Raw genomic sequence first — 23,591 nt, 5'->3', positions numbered from 1 at the left:
TTTTCCCTCCATGTGCCTCATGTAAGTTGTGGGGTCGGTGATATTTCTGGGGATCGGGGACTGTGTGTGTCAGTGGGGGCCGATTCTCTGGGATCTTCTGCAGATTTCACTTAAAAACACTCGGGAACTTTACTTTCTTTACTGCGCATTTCCTGATTTCCTCATTCTCCGTTAGTTCAGCATTAGTTCAGCCAGCGACCACCAGGAGGCGACAGTCACATAGTCACAAGCGTCTGCTGCTATGTCAGCTGGGAAATAGGTGACTCCTTCTGCTTCACATCACTTGTCTTCTTTACTGCCCCATTCTATGTCCTGTTGTGTATAAATATGTGACTCTTCAGACTTTGTGTTATACCCCGCCTGATGAAGAGACCTGCGGAGTCTGGAGCCGCGATTATTACCATCTTTTCAGTTAGCCATTAAAAGGCATCAACCACTGAGGACTCTCAGGTCTTTTAAACAATATTTTTATCTCTACTGGCTAACACGGTACAAAGATATATTTTACCTGACTCCTCCTGGTCATTGTGTGACTCCTCCTGGTCATTGTGTGACTCCTCCTGGTACTTGTGTGACTCCTCCTGGTAATCCCGTGACTCCTGATTTCATGTTCTGCAGAAGCTGCAGCATTTTACCTATCGATGTGCTCAGATAATATGGTCTGGTGTAATGTCAGACCCCTTTATAATCCCGGACCCCCTGGCTTTCTTTGTACATTAGGGAATTGCCCTTCTGGCACTTTTCATCCTATCCATATAGTGAAGCGGCGGCAGTATCTCCCGGCAGCTGCAGGCAGGAATGTCACCGCCGCCTGTGATCATGCTCACGGCTCATGATGGCGCAGTTTTGGACTTAGATTACACAATTTCCTAAATTCTGCAAAAAAAGTAGTAGATTTGCAGCAGAAAGGAATCTGTGGACACAATAAGAGAAAGTAAACAAGTCCGGACATGTGCGTCCAGCGCCGTCCCCAGCCATGCACTGTCTGGATGTGGCAGAGCTGAGTTTGTTAATGAGCTTTTTACCTTCATTGAATGGGTAATGACATATGCAGTCCTATGTAAAACATAAAACAATAACCCACTGTGGAATGAGAATTGATACATTCAGATTTGCTACATCTGTAAATGACTTTATATAGAGACATACAGGCGTTATATATATATATATACACACACACACACATGTACACACACACACACACACACATGTACACACACATACACACACATATATATATATTATGCAGGAGTCGGGAAGTGCTCACCAGTCAGCAGGGCAAGCAGAAGCCGGGCCATGGTCCCTCTCCACCAGTACCTGCTCCTGTCCTTAGGGGGTCTCCAGTGTCCTCCATCCCGGTGGACGGCTTTTTATAGCCTCGGCTCCTCCCGGTCAGTGATGTCACAGTCGCTCAGACACGCCCCTCAGGTTTCTTTTTTCTGCTTTGGCTGATGGGTGCTGGGTGGGAATCCTGCGCCTTTCTTTCTCGGCTGCTGTCACAGAGCCTTGTTTTCGCTCGGTGTGTGTCGTCCATGGAATAAACTGCCCTGACACCGACCGCACCAGGAGCAGCGATATTTATTGGGGCTGATCCCGATAACCGTCTTGTTACCTGGGACAAATGTCCGTGTGACGGCAGACGTCGGGATCTGTTCTCCGTAACTCAGATGAGACTCGTCCGGTCAGGTCTACGGTGCACAAAACTCAGTTCCCATAGAGAAAGGGAGAAATAGAGATAATAATGGTGGGATTCCTACAGTGCATGTAATCATAGTATCATTCACACACATCGTATCTGTACAGAAAAGGGACATGTCTCTCCCCATATTCAATACAAGATGCACACAGCTGCACACTGAAATGCCCACAATGTATAAGGGAACTCTGGTACTGCATTACTGCTATAAGAAAAATGAGATTCTTAGTTTATGAATTAGCATCTGTTTGCATCTTGTATTTGCTAGGTTTTTTCAGCTGGCACCTATTCACATTTGTAGGATGTGCGGGTCATTTTTTTTCAAATATTTGTAGTCTGCCCCATATTCTGCATACTCCACAATATCACTATTCGCTGCACACAAGTCACTTTGGATATTTCTGTTGTTCCTATGAGTCCATGTTTACGGGCTCATGTCCACTGTGATTTTCTGGTGCAAGTGCGATTCGATAAAAAATCAGATTGCACGCGCACCAGTGTTAATCTATGGGCTGTGTCTTTTTGCTACTTTTGTCTCTCCTGGAATCATGCTTTCGGTGTAATCGCATCATGGTGTGTTTTGCACCGAGTCTCGGCTCATGCACCCCAACATCGCACCGCACTCACATGTTATGTGACTCCAGTGCGGTGCACGCAGAGACAGACAGTGGAGGAGATGGGAGAAAGTGTCCCTCCATATCCTCCACTCCTGTGATGCAAGATCGCATCACAGCCGCATGCCCCTCGGCTGACCCCGCAGCACAGGGTCATAATAATAATAATATATAGCATATCCCGTGCTCTCGCATCAGAAGCGGTGCACAAGTGGTAAACAGCCCTACCCCTCAGATTTTCATCCGCTCTTATTCATTCATCCATTTTAATAAGACTTCGTTCCCACCATGAGTTTGTGCTGAGTGTTACTTATTTTGTAAGTTTAGGTACATGCGTTTTTGTTGGATTTTTGACTCTGTGGTTTTTGTCTCTTCTTGGTGTGTCATGCTTTAAATAAAGCTGCTTTGTTTTTGATACTTTATTGATATAATTATTATTATTATTTATCATAGGGCCAATTGTGCCATGGCGCTTTACAAAAGAAAAGAAGTATACATAATAGAGATACTTATGACTTTTTTAGTAGAAAGTGGGTGCACAGATTATCCCCTTCTGATCACATGATATATCCAGTACGTCAAGGTCAAATAGGGGTTCCTGACCAATGACATACTGGGGGTACTTCATGGCAATCACATCGGCCCGTTGTTTGCCGCTAGGACTTCAGTTTACCTGACAGCCGAGCCATGACTCTCACAGCCAGGAGCCCTGCCTGCACCATCCTGAGCTGTTTGACCCCTAAATGCTGCAATCAATGGTTTTGCAGACTCCAACAGGTTTTCTTCAAGAATGGTCCTGTATTTGGCTCCATCCATCTTCCCATCAATTTTAACCATCTTCCCTATCCCTGCTGAAGAAAAGCAGGCCCAAACTATGATGCTGCCACCACCATGTTTGACAGTGGGGATGGTGTGTTCAGGGTGATGAGCTGTGTTGACATTGTTTGGCATTGTGCCCAAATAGTTTGATTTTGGCTTCATCTGAGCAGAGCACCTTCTTCCACATGTTTGGTGTCTCCAGGTGGCTTGTGGCAAACTTTAAACAACACTTGTTATGGATATCTGTGAGAAATGGCTTCTTCTTGCCACTCTTCCATAAAGGCCAGATTTGTGCAGTGTAGACTGATTGTTGTGCTATGGACAGACTCTCCCACCTCAGCTGTAGATCTCTGCAGATCATCCAGAGTGATCATGGGCCTCTTGGCTGCATCTCTGATCAGTTTCTCCTTGTGTGAGAGGACAGTTTGGATGGACGGCCGGGTCTTGGTAGATTTGCAGTGGTATTGTGAAGCCCCACCGGTGTTGTATCGGTGCATACCTTCAGGGACTCCACGTAGCTGGTGCTGGTCACAGGTAGGGAATCTTCGGTTTTTGATCGTGACGCCACTCTCAGTATTGCGGTCAGTGGGGACCGCCACTGCAGGTTAGGGGTGCCTGGGGCTGATGATATGTGCAGTCAGATGTAGTAGCCTCCTGAGAGTGAGGCAAGCCCCAGGGCCCGGTGTAGATGCGTAGTACTACAAGTCGCAGAATGACCACACAGGCAGAGTGTCTTTCAGGGTTTTTACTCACATTTGATGGCAGGGTGAGTAACCCAGGCGTAGCTGGGACGAACCAGGTGGAACCAGGTATCCTTCAGGCTGACTTTATGAGGGTGACTACTGACTCGCCTTCCTTAGCCCTTGGTGGTTTGGGGTAACCCCGACTTTGAGTCCCTATGGGGGTCACCCAGGGAAGATGCTCCAAGCCTCTCTCCCCTTCTTGTTTTGCCGTGTGCTTGTTCCCCGGACCAGGCCACTCCAGCCTCTTGCCTCCTATGACCTATGGGCCCTAACTTGTGGTTACGTGGCTGCGGCTTTTGTAGTGTTGTGGTGTGGGCTTTAAGAGCCCCACACCGGCAGGTTTAGCAGAAGAAAGTTGAATCTATCCCCGCTTCGGGATCTGCCGCCCGGTTGGGCCTGGTGCTCTCTAGCAGTCTCCTTACTTCCCACTCCGTTGCACTCCCTAGCTGAAGCTGGCTTTCAGGCAGCACTCCTAGTTGACCGTTCTCCCCCGTCTGTAGTCACTGCGCGGGCGCTGTTAGACAGCAACAGCCCCACAGGTCTGCTCCTCACTGAGCCCTATGGAGTTCTCACTCTAACCGACTCACTGCCCCTCCTCTCCTGTTCTTGCCTACGCCACCTAGCAACCAGATTCTCTTACCACACCCCTTGAGAGGAGATGGAGGCCGTGCTCATGCTTCGCCCCCTCCTGGGATCCCCAGGGGTCCTCTCAAAGGTACATGTGTGAGACCTGATCACTATGCGCCTGTGTTCCACACCCCTGTCAGCCTTCTGGATTACCTGTATTGTACTGTCCCCAGCATGGGCGCAGTACTCAGTGGTGCCTGACCAGGTCAGGGGCGCCACATTCCCCCTTAGTTATCACCAGCACGTCCTCGGGCTGCAAGACAACATTTTAAAAATGCATAAAACATTAAAACATGGTAAAACATTTTAAGATCACCAGTTATCATACATCACCACCCTCCACCCACAAGTCCGTTAACCCACCCAAAACCCTCTCAGGAGGCAGGTCACCGGTTTCTTTTGGTAACCAGGTCTGGGCCATCCACTTCCCCAGACCTTTCCTCCAATCTTCCTCTCCCGTTGGCCGCGCCTTCAGCCACTTCTGGCAGGATGTAGAGGCGGCTTTCATGGGCTGGTGGTTTCAGGGTCTACCTGGCCTGGTGGATCCGCGCCTTCAGCCTCTTCTGGCAGGATGCAGAGGCGGCCTCCACAGGTGGTGCTGACCAGGTACCCTCTTTGGTGGTGGTGAGCCAAGGCCCCATAAACAGGCGTGCTCTCTGGTCGCAGGTGAGCCAAGGCCCTTTTCTACGGACGGGCCCCCCTGGTTGCAGACGAGCCAAGCCCCTAAACAGGCTGGCTCTGGTGGCGGTGCCACTGGTGTAACTATTTACACTGCGAGAGTTTGTGGCTATAGCAAGTTCATAGCCTTAAAGTTTATTTCTCACAATAGTTTTTGTGGGCGCATTTCTTAAACGTTGCAAACAAAACTTGTCAAAACTTCAACTGGTAACTTGCTGTATTTCTTTACTTCTCTCTACTCTACTCCTCCATTTCACCAGGGCGTGGGCATGTAGGGCACCGGCACCTGTGACTTTCTTGCTCTCCGTCGTCGTCCGTGGTTGTTTCATCTGTAGGATCTTTGTCTGTGGTTGTTTCATCTGTAGGATCTTTATCTTTCCTTTCTTGGTCTTCGTCTGTTTCTACATCTGGTTCTTTATCTCTGTCTTTTCTTTCTTGTCTTTCCTGTAGCATGGGATGGCTGTAAGGTTTGCTGGGACATAGCGCTGCGTCCAGGGCATACAATCCCCTTTCGCCTTGATGCATGGTGAACTGAACTGAGTCTCCCATCTTTAGATTTCTGCCAGGGTGTCCTCTAGGCAGATGAGCGCTTACATCTCTCCTGTTAACAAATATCCCCTCCTTGATGCCAGGGGCTACAATGAATCCATATCCACTTCTCAAATTAAAATCCTCCACTACTCCTCTGAAAAGGGGTCCTCTGGCCTGGGCTTTGGACCTTCTCAGTAATCTTTTCTCCTGCAGGTCTCTGGCTGTGACCTCTCTCTGCTCTGGAGACTGTGGTGTTGGAGGATACTTTGCTCTGCTGCGCCGTGTCTTGCGGGCTGGGTTCTGCTGAGGGCAGCTCACAAACTCCCAGGTAAGGCTTTTGGGCAGTTCTTCATCTGCAGACGGTGTCAAGTCCTCCTCATCCCAACGGGAATAGGGTAACATCTCCGGTTCGGAGTATAGATCCACTGCTGGTGGCTCCGGAGTCATCTCCTCAGCTTCCTGGCCTCCTCTCCCCCTTAGTTCTTCGCTGCACTCTGGTTGTGGCAGCGCTGGGGATGAGTGGTCCTCAGCTGGTCCGGGCGGTGGACTCTCTGGCGCGGCTGCAGGGGTTGCCTGAATCTCCTTGGGGGTGCGCGGAGGGCGCAGGTATTGATCCACCAACCACTGCGGAAACTTGGCCTCCATGTCGGCCTTCAGCTGCCAGTATGTGGAGTTCTCTCCCAGCATGGGCTTCTTATCAGGGACCTCTGTTGACTGGGGAGCAGTGTCTGCTCTGGCCTTGCAGGCCGGGGTAAATGATGAGGTAATCTCTTCTTGGCGGGCCGCGCCTGGCATGGCGGCGGCCTGGTCTTGGCGGGCCGCGCCCTGTATGGCGGCGGCCTGGTCTTGGCGGGCCGCGCCTGGCATGGCGGCGGCCTGGTCTTGGCGGGCCGCGCCTGGCATGGCGGCGGCCTGGTCTTGGCGGGCCGCGCCTGGCATGGCGGCGGCCTGGACTGGCGTCTCAGCTGCGATGGGATCTGTGCAGGCTGGGCTGGACGTCGCTGTAGCAGTCTGGGCTTGGCGGGCCGCGCCTGGCGTGGCGGCGGCCTGGTTCAGCACCTCACTTGCGGCGCGGACGAGCGTTGCTGCGGCGGTGGGGTCTCGGCGGGCCGGGCCTAGCAGGGCGGCGGCCTGGGTCAGCGTTACGCCTGCGGCGCGGATGAGGGTCGCGGTGGCAGCCGGTTCTTTGCGGGCCGGACTGGGCGCTGCTGCAGGGACCGGGTCTTGGTGGGCCGAGCAGGGCATCGCTGCGGCCGCTGGGGCTTGGAAGGCCGCACCTGGCGTGGCTGCGGCCTGCTTCAGCGTCGCCGCACCGGACGCCTCTTCGGGGACCGCGGGCGTGGCAGCAGGGGTCGGGGCACTTGCGCTGGCCGGGGCATCACTTGACTCACCCACCGGTGGCAGCATCGGGGTCTGCGTCATCGCCGTCCTGTCTGGCACTCGGCGCGCGGCTCTCCTTTCATAGGCCCGAACCGCCGCGGTCATCTCCAGCATTTCCATCCGTTCTTCCCGGATCTGCTCCACAACCCGGGTCTCCAGTCGGTCGCAGAACTGGGCCAGCTCCCGGTACCACCAGGCAGCGGAGCCCGGTTCTGGATTTCTGCGGTCAGACGCCATTTCTTCTGCGCCCTCTTCTGCACGACTCTCCAGCTGTGGACTCGCCGTTGCCTCTGATAGCAAGCTGTTCAGTTTCTGCTCTGCCTCTTTCAGCAGCTCCTCTCCCAGCAGCAGGCTTGTGGCTCTCTTTCCTTCCCGCCGTCTCTGGACGCTTCCACTCTCATAGCTGGCAAGCTCAGAACTCTGCAGGGGATCTCTGGGTAGCCACACCTCTTCGTGGGCGGTAACTTCTTCCAGCGCGGGCTGCTGTTGTTTTTCAGCGCGCTTTTCATGGTGGCAATATGGCGGCGCTTCCAATTTTTCAAGCGGACCGCCTAGGCACATGGTCACCTGTCTGAACAGGTCTAGTCCTTATCCTGTTCGTGACGCCAGATGTGAAGCCCCACCGGTGTTGTATCGGTGCATACCTTCAGGGACTCCACGTAGCTGGTGCTGGTCACAGGTAGGGAATCTTCGGTTTTTGATCGTGACGCCACTCTCAGTATTGCGGTCAGTGGGGACCGCCACTGCAGGTTAGGGGTGCCTGGGGCTGATGATATGTGCAGTCAGATGTAGTAGCCTCCTGAGAGTGAGGCAAGCCCCAGGGCCCGGTGTAGATGCGTAGTACTACAAGTCGCAGAATGACCACACAGGCAGAGTGTCTTTCAGGGTTTTTACTCACATTTGATGGCAGGGTGAGTAACCCAGGCGTAGCTGGGACGAACCAGGTGGAACCAGGTATCCTTCAGGCTGACTTTATGAGGGTGACTACTGACTCGCCTTCCTTAGCCCTTGGTGGTTTGGGGTAACCCCGACTTTGAGTCCCTATGGGGGTCACCCAGGGAAGATGCTCCAAGCCTCTCTCCCCTTCTTGTTTTGCCGTGTGCTTGTTCCCCGGACCAGGCCACTCCAGCCTCTTGCCTCCTATGACCTATGGGCCCTAACTTGTGGTTACGTGGCTGCGGCTTTTGTAGTGTTGTGGTGTGGGCTTTAAGAGCCCCACACCGGCAGGTTTAGCAGAAGAAAGTTGAATCTATCCCCGCTTCGGGATCTGCCGCCCGGTTGGGCCTGGTGCTCTCTAGCAGTCTCCTTACTTCCCACTCCGTTGCACTCCCTAGCTGAAGCTGGCTTTCAGGCAGCACTCCTAGTTGACCGTTCTCCCCCGTCTGTAGTCACTGCGCGGGCGCTGTTAGACAGCAACAGCCCCACAGGTCTGCTCCTCACTGAGCCCTATGGAGTTCTCACTCTAACCGACTCACTGCCCCTCCTCTCCTGTTCTTGCCTACGCCACCTAGCAACCAGATTCTCTTACCACACCCCTTGAGAGGAGATGGAGGCCGTGCTCATGCTTCGCCCCCTCCTGGGATCCCCAGGGGTCCTCTCAAAGGTACATGTGTGAGACCTGATCACTATGCGCCTGTGTTCCACACCCCTGTCAGCCTTCTGGATTACCTGTATTGTACTGTCCCCAGCATGGGCGCAGTACTCAGTGGTGCCTGACCAGGTCAGGGGCGCCACAGTATGATGATCCTTCCATATCAATATGATCGCTTGCACAGTGCTTCTTGGGATGTTTAAAGTTGTGGAAAACTTTTTGTAACCAAATCCGGCTTTAAACTCCACAACAGTATCACGGACCTGCCTGTTGTGTTCCTTGGTCTTCATGATGCTCTCTGCGCTTTACACTGAACCCTGAGACTATCACAGAGCAGGGGCATTTATACGGAGACTTGATCACACACAGGGGCTTATACTTATCATCATCAGTCATTTAGGACAACATTGCATCATTCACAGACCCTCAATCAACTTCTGGAGGGAGTTTCTGCACTGACAGTAAAGGGGATGAATAATATTGCACGCCACAATTTTCAGTTTATTTTTTACAAAAGTTTAAAATAAGCAATAAATTTCATTCAACTTCACAATTGTGTCACTTGTTGTTAATTCTTCACCATAAAATTTAAATTTTTTATCCTTATGTTTGAAGCCTGAAATGTGGGAAAAGGTTGAAAAATTCAAGGGGGGCAAATACTTTCGCAAGGCACTGTAGATGGAATTTCTAATGCAATCCTAATGTGCTCAGCAAAGAGCACAGGATAGATGTGAACTGATACAAAATATTCTAAACCCAAATTACCACAAATAGTATTCAATGTAAGCCACAAAAACACAAGTCCCCACTCAGATCCATCAGCTGTAAGGCTAAGTTCACACTTCCGTTGTTTTGCATCAGTCACAATCTGTCGCCTAGAGGAATTACGATATCCTGCAAAATATTTTGCAGGAATCCTGTTTTTCCCCATAGACTTCTATTAGTGACGGATTGTGACTGATGATGCTGCGTTGCATCCGCTGCGTCGTGGTCAGTCGTTTTTTAACTGACCGCCGGGCGGGAGCAACGCACCCACCTGGCAATCTGGGCTCCGCCAGTCGGGGGTAACACTCTCCTTACCCAGCTCCACAGCGACTGCTGGATTTTCTCTGCTCTCCAGGACGCAGGACACCACCCGGTTTTCAGGTGCGTGTCCCGGCTCGGCCACTCCTCCTCTGGCCGCTCGTTGCTCGGCGTCCATCCTTTTAGCTTCTTCACGCGCCATCTTTATCCTCTGCTCTGCATAGCGGATACAGGCTCAGCTTTTCGCTCTGCTGCTAGACAAGGGGGCAGGGCCTCTTTTTCGCGCTCCTTTTCACAGGCAGTGTAGGTGGGGCTTAGCTTCGCGCCCTTTTCTCTGGCACGCCCCCCTTCTTCCTGCGCTCAGCAGTGCTAATGGCGGCGGCAGCTTTTTCACACAGTTAATCACAGTCTTTTAAGCACAATTTTTCAAGGCGCACAGTACCCGGTGGGTCCGGGCACGAAATCCTGTTCGTGACGCCAAAGTTGACTCGCCCACCCCAGGGCTTTGGGACACCCGGTGTCGGGCCGGACTAGTCCAGGGGTAGTCAGCGGTGGCGGGGCCCGACTCCGTGACCCTGGCGGGAGCCAATTAATATGGCACTGGTGGGGAGATTATAGATTAAAGTTTATATTCGTGACGCCACCTGTGGTTTGCGGCTATTAAGCCGCCACTGCTGTATGGGGCCTCCGGGGCTGGTGGAATGGCAGCTTGGTTGGTCCTGCTCCCCACAGGTGGAGCGGTACCCCGGGGCAACTGTTGGTGCTTGTAAGAGTCTATGAGGGTGTTGTACATGGTGCAGTGCAGATGAAATAATAGAGGCGACACTAAGGGTGCAGTTTCAAGATATTTACTCACAGTTCCTGGATTGTAGTGCACTGGTGCCTTTGGACTGCTGGAACCCACTGTCAGGGACCTCCGCTGATCCTGGGTAGATCTGGGAATAAAAGCCGGTGTACCCTTCTATTGTGTTCCTCTCTTCAGCTGTCTTCTAAGCCTTGCCTTTGCTGGATGAAACTGGCTTGGCCTCCACTACAGCCTCCGGACAAGAGGGCTCGCCTGTTGGAACTGTACCCTCTTCCCAGGGGTTCTGCAGTGGGCTGTGGCCCTGGGCGCTTGAAGCCACCCTGGGCCTCGGTGTTCACTTTTGGAAATGACTTCTCTTCCTCCAGTTTCTAGGGACCGTCCCCTGTATGCAGCCTGATCCCTCCACCCGATGACTTAGTGTAACAGGCCACAAGCTTGAAAGCTTTGCAGTGGAATCCTGGAATCCTTTCTGTAGTTCTCTGCTGTGGTGTCACCTGGGCCTAGCCGGGCCCCAGGGTCTCCACCAGGAACTCAGCTCTCTTCAAACTTCTCTCTCTCACTCCCTGAGGTAAACTGAAAGTAACTGATTCCTGCTTCTACGCTAACACTGCTGGCTCCTCCCACCTCCCCAGTTGCTAAGCTCCATCCTATGGGAGAAAGGATGTGTCTTACGGCCCCTCCCAGCATGCAGCATGAGAGGGTAGCTGCCACTATCCCCAGTCCCTGTGTGTGCCTAACAATGGGTGTAGTGCAGATTTGCCTGTGGACCGGCGTTTACTCCTTTACTCCTCCTTACCCACGATGGGACATCACACCACTGGATGGGGTGCAATGTTCCTGTGGCGACGGAAGCCTCAGGGGCGCCACAGAACTGTCCCAAACCATGAAAATAATGTCAAGAAATCATAGTAATTGCGTTATAATTTTCAAAAAAGGATTCTTAACACTATAAGCGTATTTATTTTCAAAAACATCCAAAAAAAATGTTTGGTTGGGAACAAGCCACGAGAGTGGCCATCAATGTACCATAGAGCTGGAGAAACCAGTTATCAAGAAATTTAAAGGTATTATTTCTGAGGATTACATCCAAGGCCTCGCAGATAAAGTTAATGAACACCTCATCTTTATTTAAATGCATTAAAGTTTCTCTGACTGCCTCTATGTCTAGGTCCTGGGGTATACGCGTACTGTATATAAAGTTTCTCTGACTGCCTCTATGTCTAAGTCCTCGGGTATACGCGTACTGTATATAAAGTTTCTCTGACTGCCTCCATGTCTAAGTCCTGGGGTATACGCGTACTGTATATAAAATTTCTCTGACTGCCTCTATGTCTAGGTCCTGGGGTATACGCGTACTGTATATAAAATTTCTCTGACTGCCTCCATGTCTAAGTCCTGGGGTATACGCGTACTGTATATAAAATTTCTCTGACTGCCTCTATGTCTAGGGCCTGGGGTATACGCGTACTGTATATAAAGTTTCTCTGACTGCCTCCATGTCTAAGTCCTGGGGTATACGCGTACTGTATATAAAGTTTCTCTGACTGCCTCCATGTCTAAGTCCTGGGGTATACGCGTACTGTATATAAAGTTTCTCTGACTGCCTCTATGTCTAGGTCCTGGGGTATACGCGTACTGTATATAAAGTTTCTCTGACTGCCTCCATGTCTAAGTCCTGGGGTATACGCGTACTGTATATAAAATTTCTCTGACTGCCTCTATGTCTAGGTCCTGGGGTATACGCGTACTGTATATAAAGTTTCTCTGACTGCCTCCATGTCTAAGTCCTGGGGTATACGCGTACTGTATATAAAGTTTCTCTGACTGCCTCCATGTCTAAGTCCTGGGGTATACGCGTACTGTATATAAAGTTTCTCTGACTGCCTCCATGTCTAAGTCCTGGGGTATACGCGTACTGTATATAAAGTTTCTCTGACTGCCTCCATGTCTAAGTCCTGGGGTATACGCGTACTGTATATAAAATTTCTCTGACTGCCTCCATGTCTAAGTCCTGGGGTATACGCGTACTGTAGATAAGGTTTCTCTGACTGCCTCCATGTCTAAGTCCTGGGGTATACGCGTACTGTATATAAAGTTTCTCTGACTGCCTCCATGTCTAGGTCCTGGGGTATACGCGTACTGTATATAAAGTTTCTCTGACTGCCTCTATGTCTAAGTCCTGGGGTATACGCGTACTGTATATAAAGTTTCTCTGACTGCCTCTATGTCTAAGTCCTGGGGTATACGCGTACTGTATATAAAGTTTCTCTGACTGCCTCCATGTCTAAGTCCTGGGGTATACGCGTACTGTATATAAAGTTTCTCTGACTGCCTCCATGTCTAAGTCCTGGGGTATACGCGTACTGTATATAAAGTTTCTCTGACTGCCTCCATGTCTAAGTCCTGGGGTATACGCGTACTGTATATAAAATTTCTCTGACTGCCTCCATGTCTAAGTCCTGGGGTATACGCGTACTGTATATAAAGTTTCTCTGACTGCCTCTATGTCTAAGTCCTGGGGTATACGCGTACTGTATATAACGTTTCTCTGACTGCCTCTATGTCTAAGTCCTGGGGTATACGCGTACTGTATATAAAGTTTCTCTGACTGCCTCTATGTCTAAGTCCTGGGGTATACGCGTACTGTATATAAAGTTTCTCTGACTGCCTCTATGTCTAAGTCCTGGGGTATACGCGTACTGTATATAAAGTTTCTCTGACTGCCTCTATGTCTAAGTCCTGGGGTATACGCGTACTGTATATAAAGTTTCTCTGACTGCCTCCATGTCTAAGTCCTGGGGTATACGCGTACTGTATATAAAGTTTCTCTGACTGCCTCTATGTCTAAGTCCTGGGGTATACGCGTACTGTATATAAAGTTTCTCTGACTGCCTCTATGTCTAAGTCCTGGGGTATACGCGTACTGTATATAAAGTTTCTCTGACTGCCTCTATGTCTAGGTCCTGGGGTATACGCGTACTGTATGTAAAGTTTCTCTGACTGCCTCTATGTCTAAGTCCTGGGGTATACGCGTACTGTATATAAAGATTCAACATCTATTGAAGTAAGATGAAAACTATCCTGCCAATCAATTTCTTCCAAAGATTGTAAGAAATCGTTGGTATCCTTTACATATGATGGAATGTTGTGCAAAATAGGGCGCAACATCCACATATTTAGATAAGGATTTAGTAAGTGACCCTACCCCCGAGACTATAGGCCGCCCAGGTCGTTGTGAGAGGGACTTATGTATCTTAGGCAAAAAATACCAATGGGGTTTATTGGGAAAATCTGGAAGCAGCTTTTCTTCCTGTTTCTTGGATAAACCCCGTCTACCACTCTCCTATTAAAAAAGCTGCTTAATTTATTCTTCATTTTATTAGTGGGATCAGAAACCAGAGGCCTAGAGGTGGAGGTGTCTTTCAGCTGACGATCGGCTTCAGTTACGCAGCGGTAATACTCTCTAGTCAACACAACAGCATCCCTCCTTTATCCACTTTACGAATTATCACATCATCTAATTTTTTCATCCGTTTGATAGCCGATCTGTTGTTGAATTAGTTCAGGGTAAAACGCTGCTTCTACTTCTGTAATGACCCGTTCTTGGAATAAGTCGATCCCATTCCCTGGATTTACAGGCGGGAAAAAAGGTAGATTTTACCCCGCCAAGAAAGGGATTACCTACTTCTTTTTCAGTCATTGATTCTACATCCTGAGCCAAATCAGTATTCACACCCAAGATGAAAGCTGAGTCACGTTCCACAGCTTCAAAAGCAGAACTGGTACCTAAAAAGTTTAACCCAAGGGACCTCTAGGGTAGGGACTTTCGCCTTCAGGCAGTAATTCATTACTTTTTCCACTACTTTTTTCCTCCCTTGCCAAAATGTTTACGTAAATGCATCTTACGATTTGCTTTGTACAAATCAGACCAATAAGGCACAGAAATGAGAATTATATATAAAGGATCAAAGAAAAAACTCCTAAAAATAGTTTTTATTACATTAATAATTAAAAAATATTTATCAAAAAACTATGTGGCTTTAAAGATGTCCACTACAGTTCAGACAAGGTCATGTGAGGTGAGTGCAACAGAGGGAAAACCAGCTAGTGAGTGGGTTGTGGGATATTTTTTGACAATATTAGCCGACAGGCATAGTAGCCAACTTTCTAGATGGCAGTGGTATAAATGGGCTAGCACAGTACTTTCTGTTACCTCCGTCTAACCTACCTACCAGCGGAGGTGCACCATACTGTTTTGGGTACCCCCCGCTCCTCGTTGGGTGTCCCTGTTCTATCCCTCAATTGCTGTAATTGCCAAGAAGGGCACCCGCCACCGAAAAAAGGAATAAAGATTGTCAAATCGTCTCAGTGCGTATTGTAAATTTACAGCGGTTTCCATAAAAATAAAGGGTGACCGCTACCCAGCTATCCAAAATAATTATATCCTAGAGGCCGAGTAAAGAAAAGCATGGTTAAAGCACAAATATCAGTACCACCAAAACTGAAGGACTAAGTAGATAAATACAAATTCCAGCAAAGGATAACTTATCTGCTGGGGTCATCCAGAGAAGAGTCCCATCCAGGGAAGAGTCCCATCCAGGGAAGAATCCCATCCAGGGAAGAGTCCCATCCAGAGAAAAGTCCCATCTAGGGAAAAGTTCCATCCAGGGGAGAATCCCATCCAGGGAAAAGTCCCATCCAGGGAAGAATCTCATCCAGGGAAAAGTCCCATCCAGGGAAGAGTCCCATCCAGGGAAGAGTCCCATCCAGGGAAGAGTCCCATCCAGGGAAAAGTCCTATCCAGGGAAGAGTCCCATCCAGGGAAAAGTCCCATCCAGGGAAAAGTCCCATCCAGGGAAAAGTCCCATCCAGGGGAGAATCCCATCCAGGGAAAAGTCCCATCCAGGGAAGAATCCCATCCAGGGAAGAATCCCATCCAGGGAAAAATCCCATCCAGGGAAAAGTCCCATCCAGGGAAGAGTCCCATCCAGAGAAGAATCCCATCCAGGGAAGAGTCCCATCGAGGGAAAAATCCCATCCAGGGAAAAGTCCCATCCAGGCAAGAATCCCATCCAGGGAAATGTCCCATCCAGGGAAGAGTCCCATCCAGGGAAGAGTCCCATCCAGAGAAGAATCCCATCCAGGGAAAAATCCCATCCAGGGAAAAGTCCCATCTAGGGAAAAGTCCCATCCAAGGAAGAGTCCCATCCAGGGAAGAGTCCCATCCACAGAAGAGTCCCATCCAGGGAAGAGTCCCATCCAGGGAAAAGTCCCATCCAGAGAAGAGTCCCATCAAGGGAAGAGTCCCATCCAGGGAAAAGTCCCATCCAGAGAAGAGTCCCCTCCAGAGAAGAGTCCCATCCAGGGAGGAGTCCCATCCAGAGAAGAGTCCCAACGCATTTCCCCCCTATATTGTTTAGGGGTTCATCAGGGGAGATTCAGTGGATTTAGTAATAGATCCAAACCGCATAAAGGCCATCTTATATATTATGCTCTTGTGACAAATATGGCAACATCAGTGGCCCGATATATGATCTGCAGGTCATCCACAGTGCAGTGACTGGGCGCCTCGCATTTAGGGATAAACACTCCCCACAAGTTATGGTCACTTTGTACAAATCAACCTGAAAATCAACCAAATCAAACCTCTCTGGTAAGCAAAAATTCAGTCCTTTTAACAACACTGAACGGATATAATCATCAATGACATGAGGCGTCAGATTTACCACTCCATTGTTCTCATCTTCTGTACCAATATTTACGTCTCCTATCTCCAAGACACCTGCTTGTGTTCACACTGGGGTATCTGCCTGTTCTTCCTGCCACCCCTCCTGATGCACCTTCTAAAGAGGGCATCTGCTCAGCGGTATTTTTACTAAAAAATTCCTAGGACGCTCTCGAATGAGAGTCCGTGGGCCAATAGTCTGTCCTTTGTTTTTTTTCTTTGCACAGTTCTTTTTAGCAGATTTTCTCCTGAAATTAGAACCATCAGAATAATATCTATTTTTACTCCAAGAAAAAACTCAACTTGATTCATAGTCCTTGTTATCCCTGATAAATTTTTCTTTTTTTCTTGATTTGATCGCCAAATAGCCAACAGGGTTGCAAGAAGCGTGTTGGGCAAAAAAGACACAAAATAACTGCCCATGAATTGAGGAAAATCAAGCGTTAAGCTGCCAAGATGCCATTTGCCACCAGTTTGGCCATATTTCAGAGCTGCAACGTTACTGGAGTATCAAAAAGCACAAGGTGTGCCATACTCAGGGACAGGCCAAGGTAAGGAAGGCTGAAAACCACCACCTCTGACCAAGACACATGAGATAAAACCTCAAGACTGGGCCAAGAAATATCTGAAGACTGATTTTTCAAAGGTTTTATGGACTGATGAAATGAGAGTGGCTCTTGATGGGCCAGATGGATGGGCCAGAGGCTGGATCAGTAAAGGGCAGAGAGCTCCACTCCAACTCAGACGCCAGCAAGATGGAGGTGGGCACTGGTGTGGGCTGGTATCAGCAAAGATCAACTTGTGGGACCTTTTCGAGTTGAGGATGGAGTGAAGCTCAACTCCCAGACCTACTGCCAGTTCCTGGAAGACAACTTTTTCAAGCAGTGGTACAGGAAGAAGTCGGTATCGTTCAAGAAAAACATGATTTTCATGCAGGACAATGCTCCATCACATGCATCCAACTACTCCACAGCATGGCTGGCCAGTAAAGGTCTAAAAGATGAAAAAATAATGACATGGCCCCCTTCTTTCACCTGATCTGAACCCCATAGAGAACCTGTGGTCCCTCATAAAATGTGAGATCTACAGGGAGGGAAAACAGTCCACCTCTGGGAACAGTGTCTGGGAGGTTGTGGTGTCTGGAGGCTGTGGTGTGTGGAGGCTGTGGTGTGTGGAGGCTGTGGTGTGTGGAGGCTGTGGTGTGTGGAGGCTGTGGTGGCTGCTGCACGCAATGTGGATCGTAAACAGATCAAGCAATGACAGAATCTATGGATGGCCGGCTGCTGAGTGTCATCAGAAAGAAAGGGGGCTATACTGGTCACTCATTTTTTAAGTTTTGTTTTTGCATGTCTGAAATGTTTCTTTCTACATTTTGTGCAGTTATATTGGTTTACCTGGTGAAAATAAACAAGTGAGATGGGGATATATTTGGTTTTTATTAAGTTGCCTAATAATTCTGCACAGTAAAGGTCCAGTCACACTAAGCAACTTACCAGCGATCCCAACAACGATAGGGATCGCTGGTAAGTTGCTAGGAGGTTGCTGGTGAGCTGTCACACTGCGACGCTCCAGCGATCCCACCAGCAACCTGACCTGGCAGGGATCGCTGGAGCGTGGCTACACGAGTTGCTGGTGAGCTCACCAGCAACCAGTGACCAGCCCCCAGTCTCCTAGTTACAGCACACATCAGGTTAATTAACCCGATGTGTGCTGCAGCTAAATGTGCACAGAGCAGGGAGCAGCGCACAATGCTTAGTGCTGGCTCCTTGCTTTCCTAGTTACAGCACACATCGGGTTAATTGCCTGATGTGTGCTGCAGCTACATGTGCACAGAGCAGGAGCCGGCACTGACAGTGAGAGCGGAGGAGGCTGGTATCAAAGGTAAATATCGGGTAACCAAGGACAGGGCTTCTTGGTTACCCGATGTTTACATTGGTTACCAGCCTCTGCAGAAGCCGGCTCCTGCTGCCTGCACATTTAGTTGTTGCTGTCTCGCTGTCACACACAGCGATCTGTGCTTCACAGCGGGACATCAACAACTAAAAAATGGCCCAGGACATTCAGCAACAACCAACGACCTCACAGCAGGGGCCAGGTTGTTGCTGGATGTCACACACAGCAACATCGCTAGCAACGTCACAAAAGTTGTTCGTTACCAGCAATGTTGCTAGCGATGTTGCTTAGTGTGACGGGGCCTTTATAGTCACCTGCACAAACAGATCTCCTCCTAAGATAGTCAAATCTAAAAAACCCCTCCAACTGCCAAAAATATTAAGCTTTGATATTTATGAGTCTTTTGTGTTGATTGAGAACATAGTTGTTAATTAATAATGAAAAAAATCCTCTAAAATACAACTTGCCTAATAATTCTGCACACGGTGTAGTTTGTTTTGTATGTGACAAAAAAGAGACACTTTATCAGAACCTGTCTCTTGGTGCCCAGGAAAAGATGGCTGGCAGAAAGCTCCTAGACCCAAGTTGTTTGGGGGATCCCAACCTGGGTCTATGTATCCTCCACATTGAATCTCAATATTTAATAGAAATTCCTATAGTTTTTCTAGACAATGGGTCAGGGGCCAACATGATCGATGAACTGTTTGCTCCGTTCACAGGGTTGGATTTGAAGGTTTTATCAAATCTGGTGATCTGGTGCAGACGTTTGCCATTGATTCCTTCCCTCTTTTCTCGGGGTGGCTTTGTTGAGTGTGCAGCATGAAGATGATTTGTTAGCCAGTTCACCCAAATGGAGAATTGTGTTTGTAGAAACAGATTTTTTCTGATATCGGTGAAGGATCCAAGTGAAGAGAGTAGAAATCCTGACATTATACTGTACTTACACGAGTTCAGTTTCAGTAAGCGGCACGTTTTCACCCAATGTTGCTTAGAAAATGCGGCCAGCAGTGATGGCGGATCGGCTGAGAGTACCGCTGATGGTCACAAGTGTCCATCGATTGCTGCACTTTCCAGCTGTCCTCCTCTCTACAAGTCGCTCTGTTCCCTGATGTGTGTAAGACCCCCTTCACACACACGTGCCTCAGGTACGTGCTAGGTCCGTGCCCGCATGTACCGGAGGCACGGGCACATGTATACCCATTAAAATCAATGGGTTTATGTGCACGCACGTGTGCAGCCATTGGCCCGTGCCTCCGTGTGGAGCAGATGTGTGCCCGTGTGCTCCACACGGATGCATGTCCATTTTTCTCCGGCAGCACGGGTGTCACGCAGCCTGCACACGTACCACACGGATGTAGTGTGGATGCGGGCCCACGTGACACGTGCCGGAGAAACACACGTGTCATGTTAAAAATAAAAAAACACATACTCACCTCCACCGTCCCTGCAGTCTCTGCCGCGGCTGTCACCGGCATCCGTCCCCCAGTGAATTTGAACAACGCTTCTTCTTCACTGGGGGTCGGAAGCAGCGTCAGCGGGGCGTGGCCTGTGCCAGACACTGTCATTCAGCACCACAGACAGCTCCGGAAGAATCAGGTAAGGCGGGGCTTTCCGTTCTCCGTGTGTTATTACATATAACAAACGGAGAACACGAATGTGCCACAAACACGGCACACGGGGACCAAACCACCCCTTTAACACGTACGTGTAAAAACGGTTCGTTTTTTACACGTGCATGTGAAGGGGGCCTAAAGGTGTTGAACATCTCCGAGTGTCACCAAAAGTCCTAGAATCTACCGTTACAGAGGCGACATGCCATCTGCTTCACGTGTTTCATAAACATAAGGGAGTTCATTCTAAGTTCATTCAATATGTCTGGAATTTCCCAAAGTTCAGGAATTCTAGTAAATATGAGATTTTGTGAATTTAATTTGCACAAATCCAGCAACTGGCAACCAGTGGTCAACATTTTGCTGGAGTCATAAGGTATATGAAAGGGGTTAAAAAAACAAAAATTTGCATCCCACTGGCCTCTCACGTTTCCTGGCTGCTGCAGCTCCCCGGATAACCTGCAGTTTATCCTTCACCTCAGTCAGTAATGTGTATTTATTATCCAGTGTAAAGGTTTTCTTTCCACCTTGAGACAATTTACTGTATATGTGGTAAGTGTTCCCTCTCCAGCAGATCTGAACATGCTGGCCATTCACTAACTACAACTCCCACCATGCCACATTGTGTGTGGAGTGTACACAGCACACACTGCACTGAGGCTGGGTCACTATCTCACATTGCTTAGACATACACACCTTTGCTCTAATAGCCTACAATCAACATACAGGAATCCAATAGAAGTTTGTTTTTTATATCAAAAGTGAAAATTTTATTATAAGCATAGTGCGCAACAATATCATGTGATTTTTACAATTTGACAACACGTTAATGGATATGGGGGAACATGTTATAACCGCACCAAAGAGGAGGACACAATCTCCGACCGATCAGTAAACATATTATTTGCATGGACACAGGCAATATTGTTTTTTTAATGATCACAAGGGAATTATTTATATTAGATAGTAAACTACCACATGTTTAAATGTATCCATAAATATATGCTGTTATTAATCTTATGCCTAAACCGTAGGATAAGATATTATTATCCATAAATTAGTGACCATGGGTCATATCTATGTTATCTACAAATGGATACCATTCAATACACATGTGTCTAACATATACCAGGGTTCATTTAAAACCCCGTCAAGATTCAATGCCCAATGGCTATCACCAACATTTATCTGAGGCCATATTGCAGTATATAAGGTAAATCACCCAGTGGTCGGAGGCTGCCACCTAAACCTCAACGCGCGTTTCATCGCTCTGGTTTCATCAGGAGGCTTGCATACGATGTGGTAAATGCTCCTTTTAAAGACCCCGCGATTGAGTCCAGCTGCATGCACTCGACCAGGATTCCTGGGCGCGCCCACCCCATGATGCACACTCCGTGAGCCAGTCGCCTGCCGAGCGCATCATCCGTCACATGACCGCACTAGTGAGGTCAGCGATCACATGACACGGAGCCGGGAGGGAGACCGGATGTGTCTTCCAGGGAAAGAAGCAAATGCTAAACACGTGTAGGGGTACTTCCTTACCCTCAGGTTGTCTTTTATTCTGGTATTGTGTTCTCTTTTTTCATTTGGTATGCCCGATTCCTCCCTTATTGCCTTCTGGGAGGATTACCACTATGTGGACATGGAGACTCTTATTTGATTCCTTCATCTGGGTGCTTTCCCTTTTGCATTTCTGCAGAAAATTGTGGCTTTCTTTGCCTGTCTTTGAATAAGTCTTCATTGTACTAAGCTCCGTTTGGTGCAGTCTAATGTACCATTGTTTTTTATTCCACCTTTTCCACTGCTATTGTTGGAACTCTAGCTATATTTTGCAACAGGGTACTAAACAAGAGGCAGAGCTGCACAGCTATGATGTCAAAAATACAGAGTTACAATAAGTGAGGGTGCAAGCCTACCAAACTAAATATGTGGAGGAGAGAAAGAAGTAGGCAAGAAGCACTCAACTCACTAGGTAAATATACAAAATATCACATAAATTTATTGGAGGAAAATACAGTGCAAACACTATAAAAACATGTAAAAACAGTAAGACACTCGTCCCATGGACCACAAATAAGGTGCTGATGCAGTATATATCGCAATGCAGGTATATCAATGCAGGAACCAAACATAGAAACTGACTAAGACAATGTATGTCAGTATGAAAACCAAAATTGTCAGTCTAAATAGAGCCAACAATAATAGTGGCTCCAGTAATAGAATACTAATATACCAATGCAAATACAACAGTACAAGGAAAAGAATAAGCACTGCTAACAGCAAAAATAATAAGCCTGCAAGGAACCCAGAAAGGTAAATCTAGGTAACCTAGAGAAAGAATATTGCAGGCACGATACCAATAAGGGATAAATCACCCAGAGGGTCCAGGGAGATACCACCCAAGTCAGGGAACCATGTGTGAGTGTCAAAGAGTAGACACCGACCCGACGCGTGTCGCTCAAAGGAGCTTCATCAGGGGAGGGTAGTGAGGTGGAAAAAACAGCACATATAAATACACAAACAAATCAATATACATTAAGTACTGGTGTGGCAGTAGTTCAAAACCGTATGCTTTCAGCGTCCGGAAATCGAGGAGACCAGGAAATAGGCTAGTGTGCATCCATAAAGGGTTTCCCCAGAGCGCAGAAACCAGAAGCGCAACTGCGCATGCGCGAGTACCGGCAAGTAAAAGGCGCAACTGTAAAAGGTTTCCCCCAGTGAAGCAGGGATATCGGACGTATATGCGCATGCGCGGAGGCCACCATGCAGGAAGGTGGAATATCATACTACGCAGGCGTCCGAAAATATATACAGCGCAAACATTCATATAAACAGGGATATCGAACATATGTGCGCATGCGCGGAGGCCACCATGCAGGAAGGTGGAATATCATACTACGCAGGCGTCCGAAAGTAAACACAGCGCAATTAAGCATTCACATAAAGTGTGTGGACATTAATGAATTGCTGGGGATACATCAATGTAACAGAGCGCAATTATTGTTGTCATAGGCGTAGAGTATTACTTATTTGGATGGCTACAACAAAGCCATATCCCATTAGTGCCCTCGTATATAAATAGGACACTTATAGGTATGCATCAAAAATGGGGCATAGATGTTATAAACACTGAGATGATATTACAGCAATCTGAAATGCTATCCTTGAGCATCAGGGTGGATGGTAAATAAAAACATCAACATTGATTGACAATGGAGAGGCAACAGTATGTTAAGACATCAATGATCTTAATACAAGAGGAAAAAGGTTCATGCAATAGTTATGGATGAAGTGATGAAAATGGCAAAAAGGTCCCTACCCTCCCCTGGGAAGGTCCACAGACAGGGTGGTACCCAAAATGAAGAACAGGGACCCACCAATAATTAGGAGTGCCCAGCAATAGAAGTATAGATGTTGATATTAAACATTACAGACATACATCTGATGTAAAGGTAAAACAATTAACACCAAATACAGCTCAAAGGGGCATGAAGTATATATGAGTATATACGAGCTGTTGCATGATACAGTAATCAAGAGGGCCAGAACAGATCCCTGTATTGCAGAAAAAAGTCCAATTAAAAGTCCAGAAAAATATCAGAGATGGCAAAAATAATAATCCAGAGGAGATGGGGTCCACCAGCGAGCAATACTTCCATATGTTCAAACGGGGCCAGAAGGATCCGTGGACACGGAGTTCTTCCTTTCTTCTTCTCATATGAGAAACCAGGAAGCTCAGAAAGGGTAAGGATAAAAACCGAACAGCTGAAAAAAACGATGGATTAAATGAGAAAAAAAAAGAAAAACAGCAACCGAACAGTAAAGGAATGACCAAGAGGATGAAGGAAGGAGGTCC

The 23,591-nt window shown here is 48.2% G+C and overlaps 1 protein-coding gene across 1 annotated transcript in view; it reads right to left on the bottom strand.

The window, feature by feature from the left end:
• The window catches only part of LOC142271956 (uncharacterized), a 53,409-nt gene extending 52,072 nt beyond the window's left edge, over positions 1-1,337 (bottom strand). Inside the window, exon 1 of the mRNA XM_075332493.1 lies at positions 1,268-1,337. Coding sequence (XP_075188608.1) covers positions 1,268-1,298 — 31 coding nt within the window. The 5' untranslated portion in view covers positions 1,299-1,337. The remainder of the gene's footprint in view (positions 1-1,267) is intronic.
• Between the last annotated feature and the right edge of the window lie 22,254 nt (positions 1,338-23,591).

This window comes from Anomaloglossus baeobatrachus, chromosome 1, assembly GCF_048569485.1.
Source record: "Anomaloglossus baeobatrachus isolate aAnoBae1 chromosome 1, aAnoBae1.hap1, whole genome shotgun sequence".
NCBI classification, from domain to species: domain Eukaryota; kingdom Metazoa; phylum Chordata; class Amphibia; order Anura; family Aromobatidae; genus Anomaloglossus; species Anomaloglossus baeobatrachus.
Note: the sequence above shows the minus strand (reverse complement) of the source record. Positions and strands in the feature narration are given on the sequence as shown.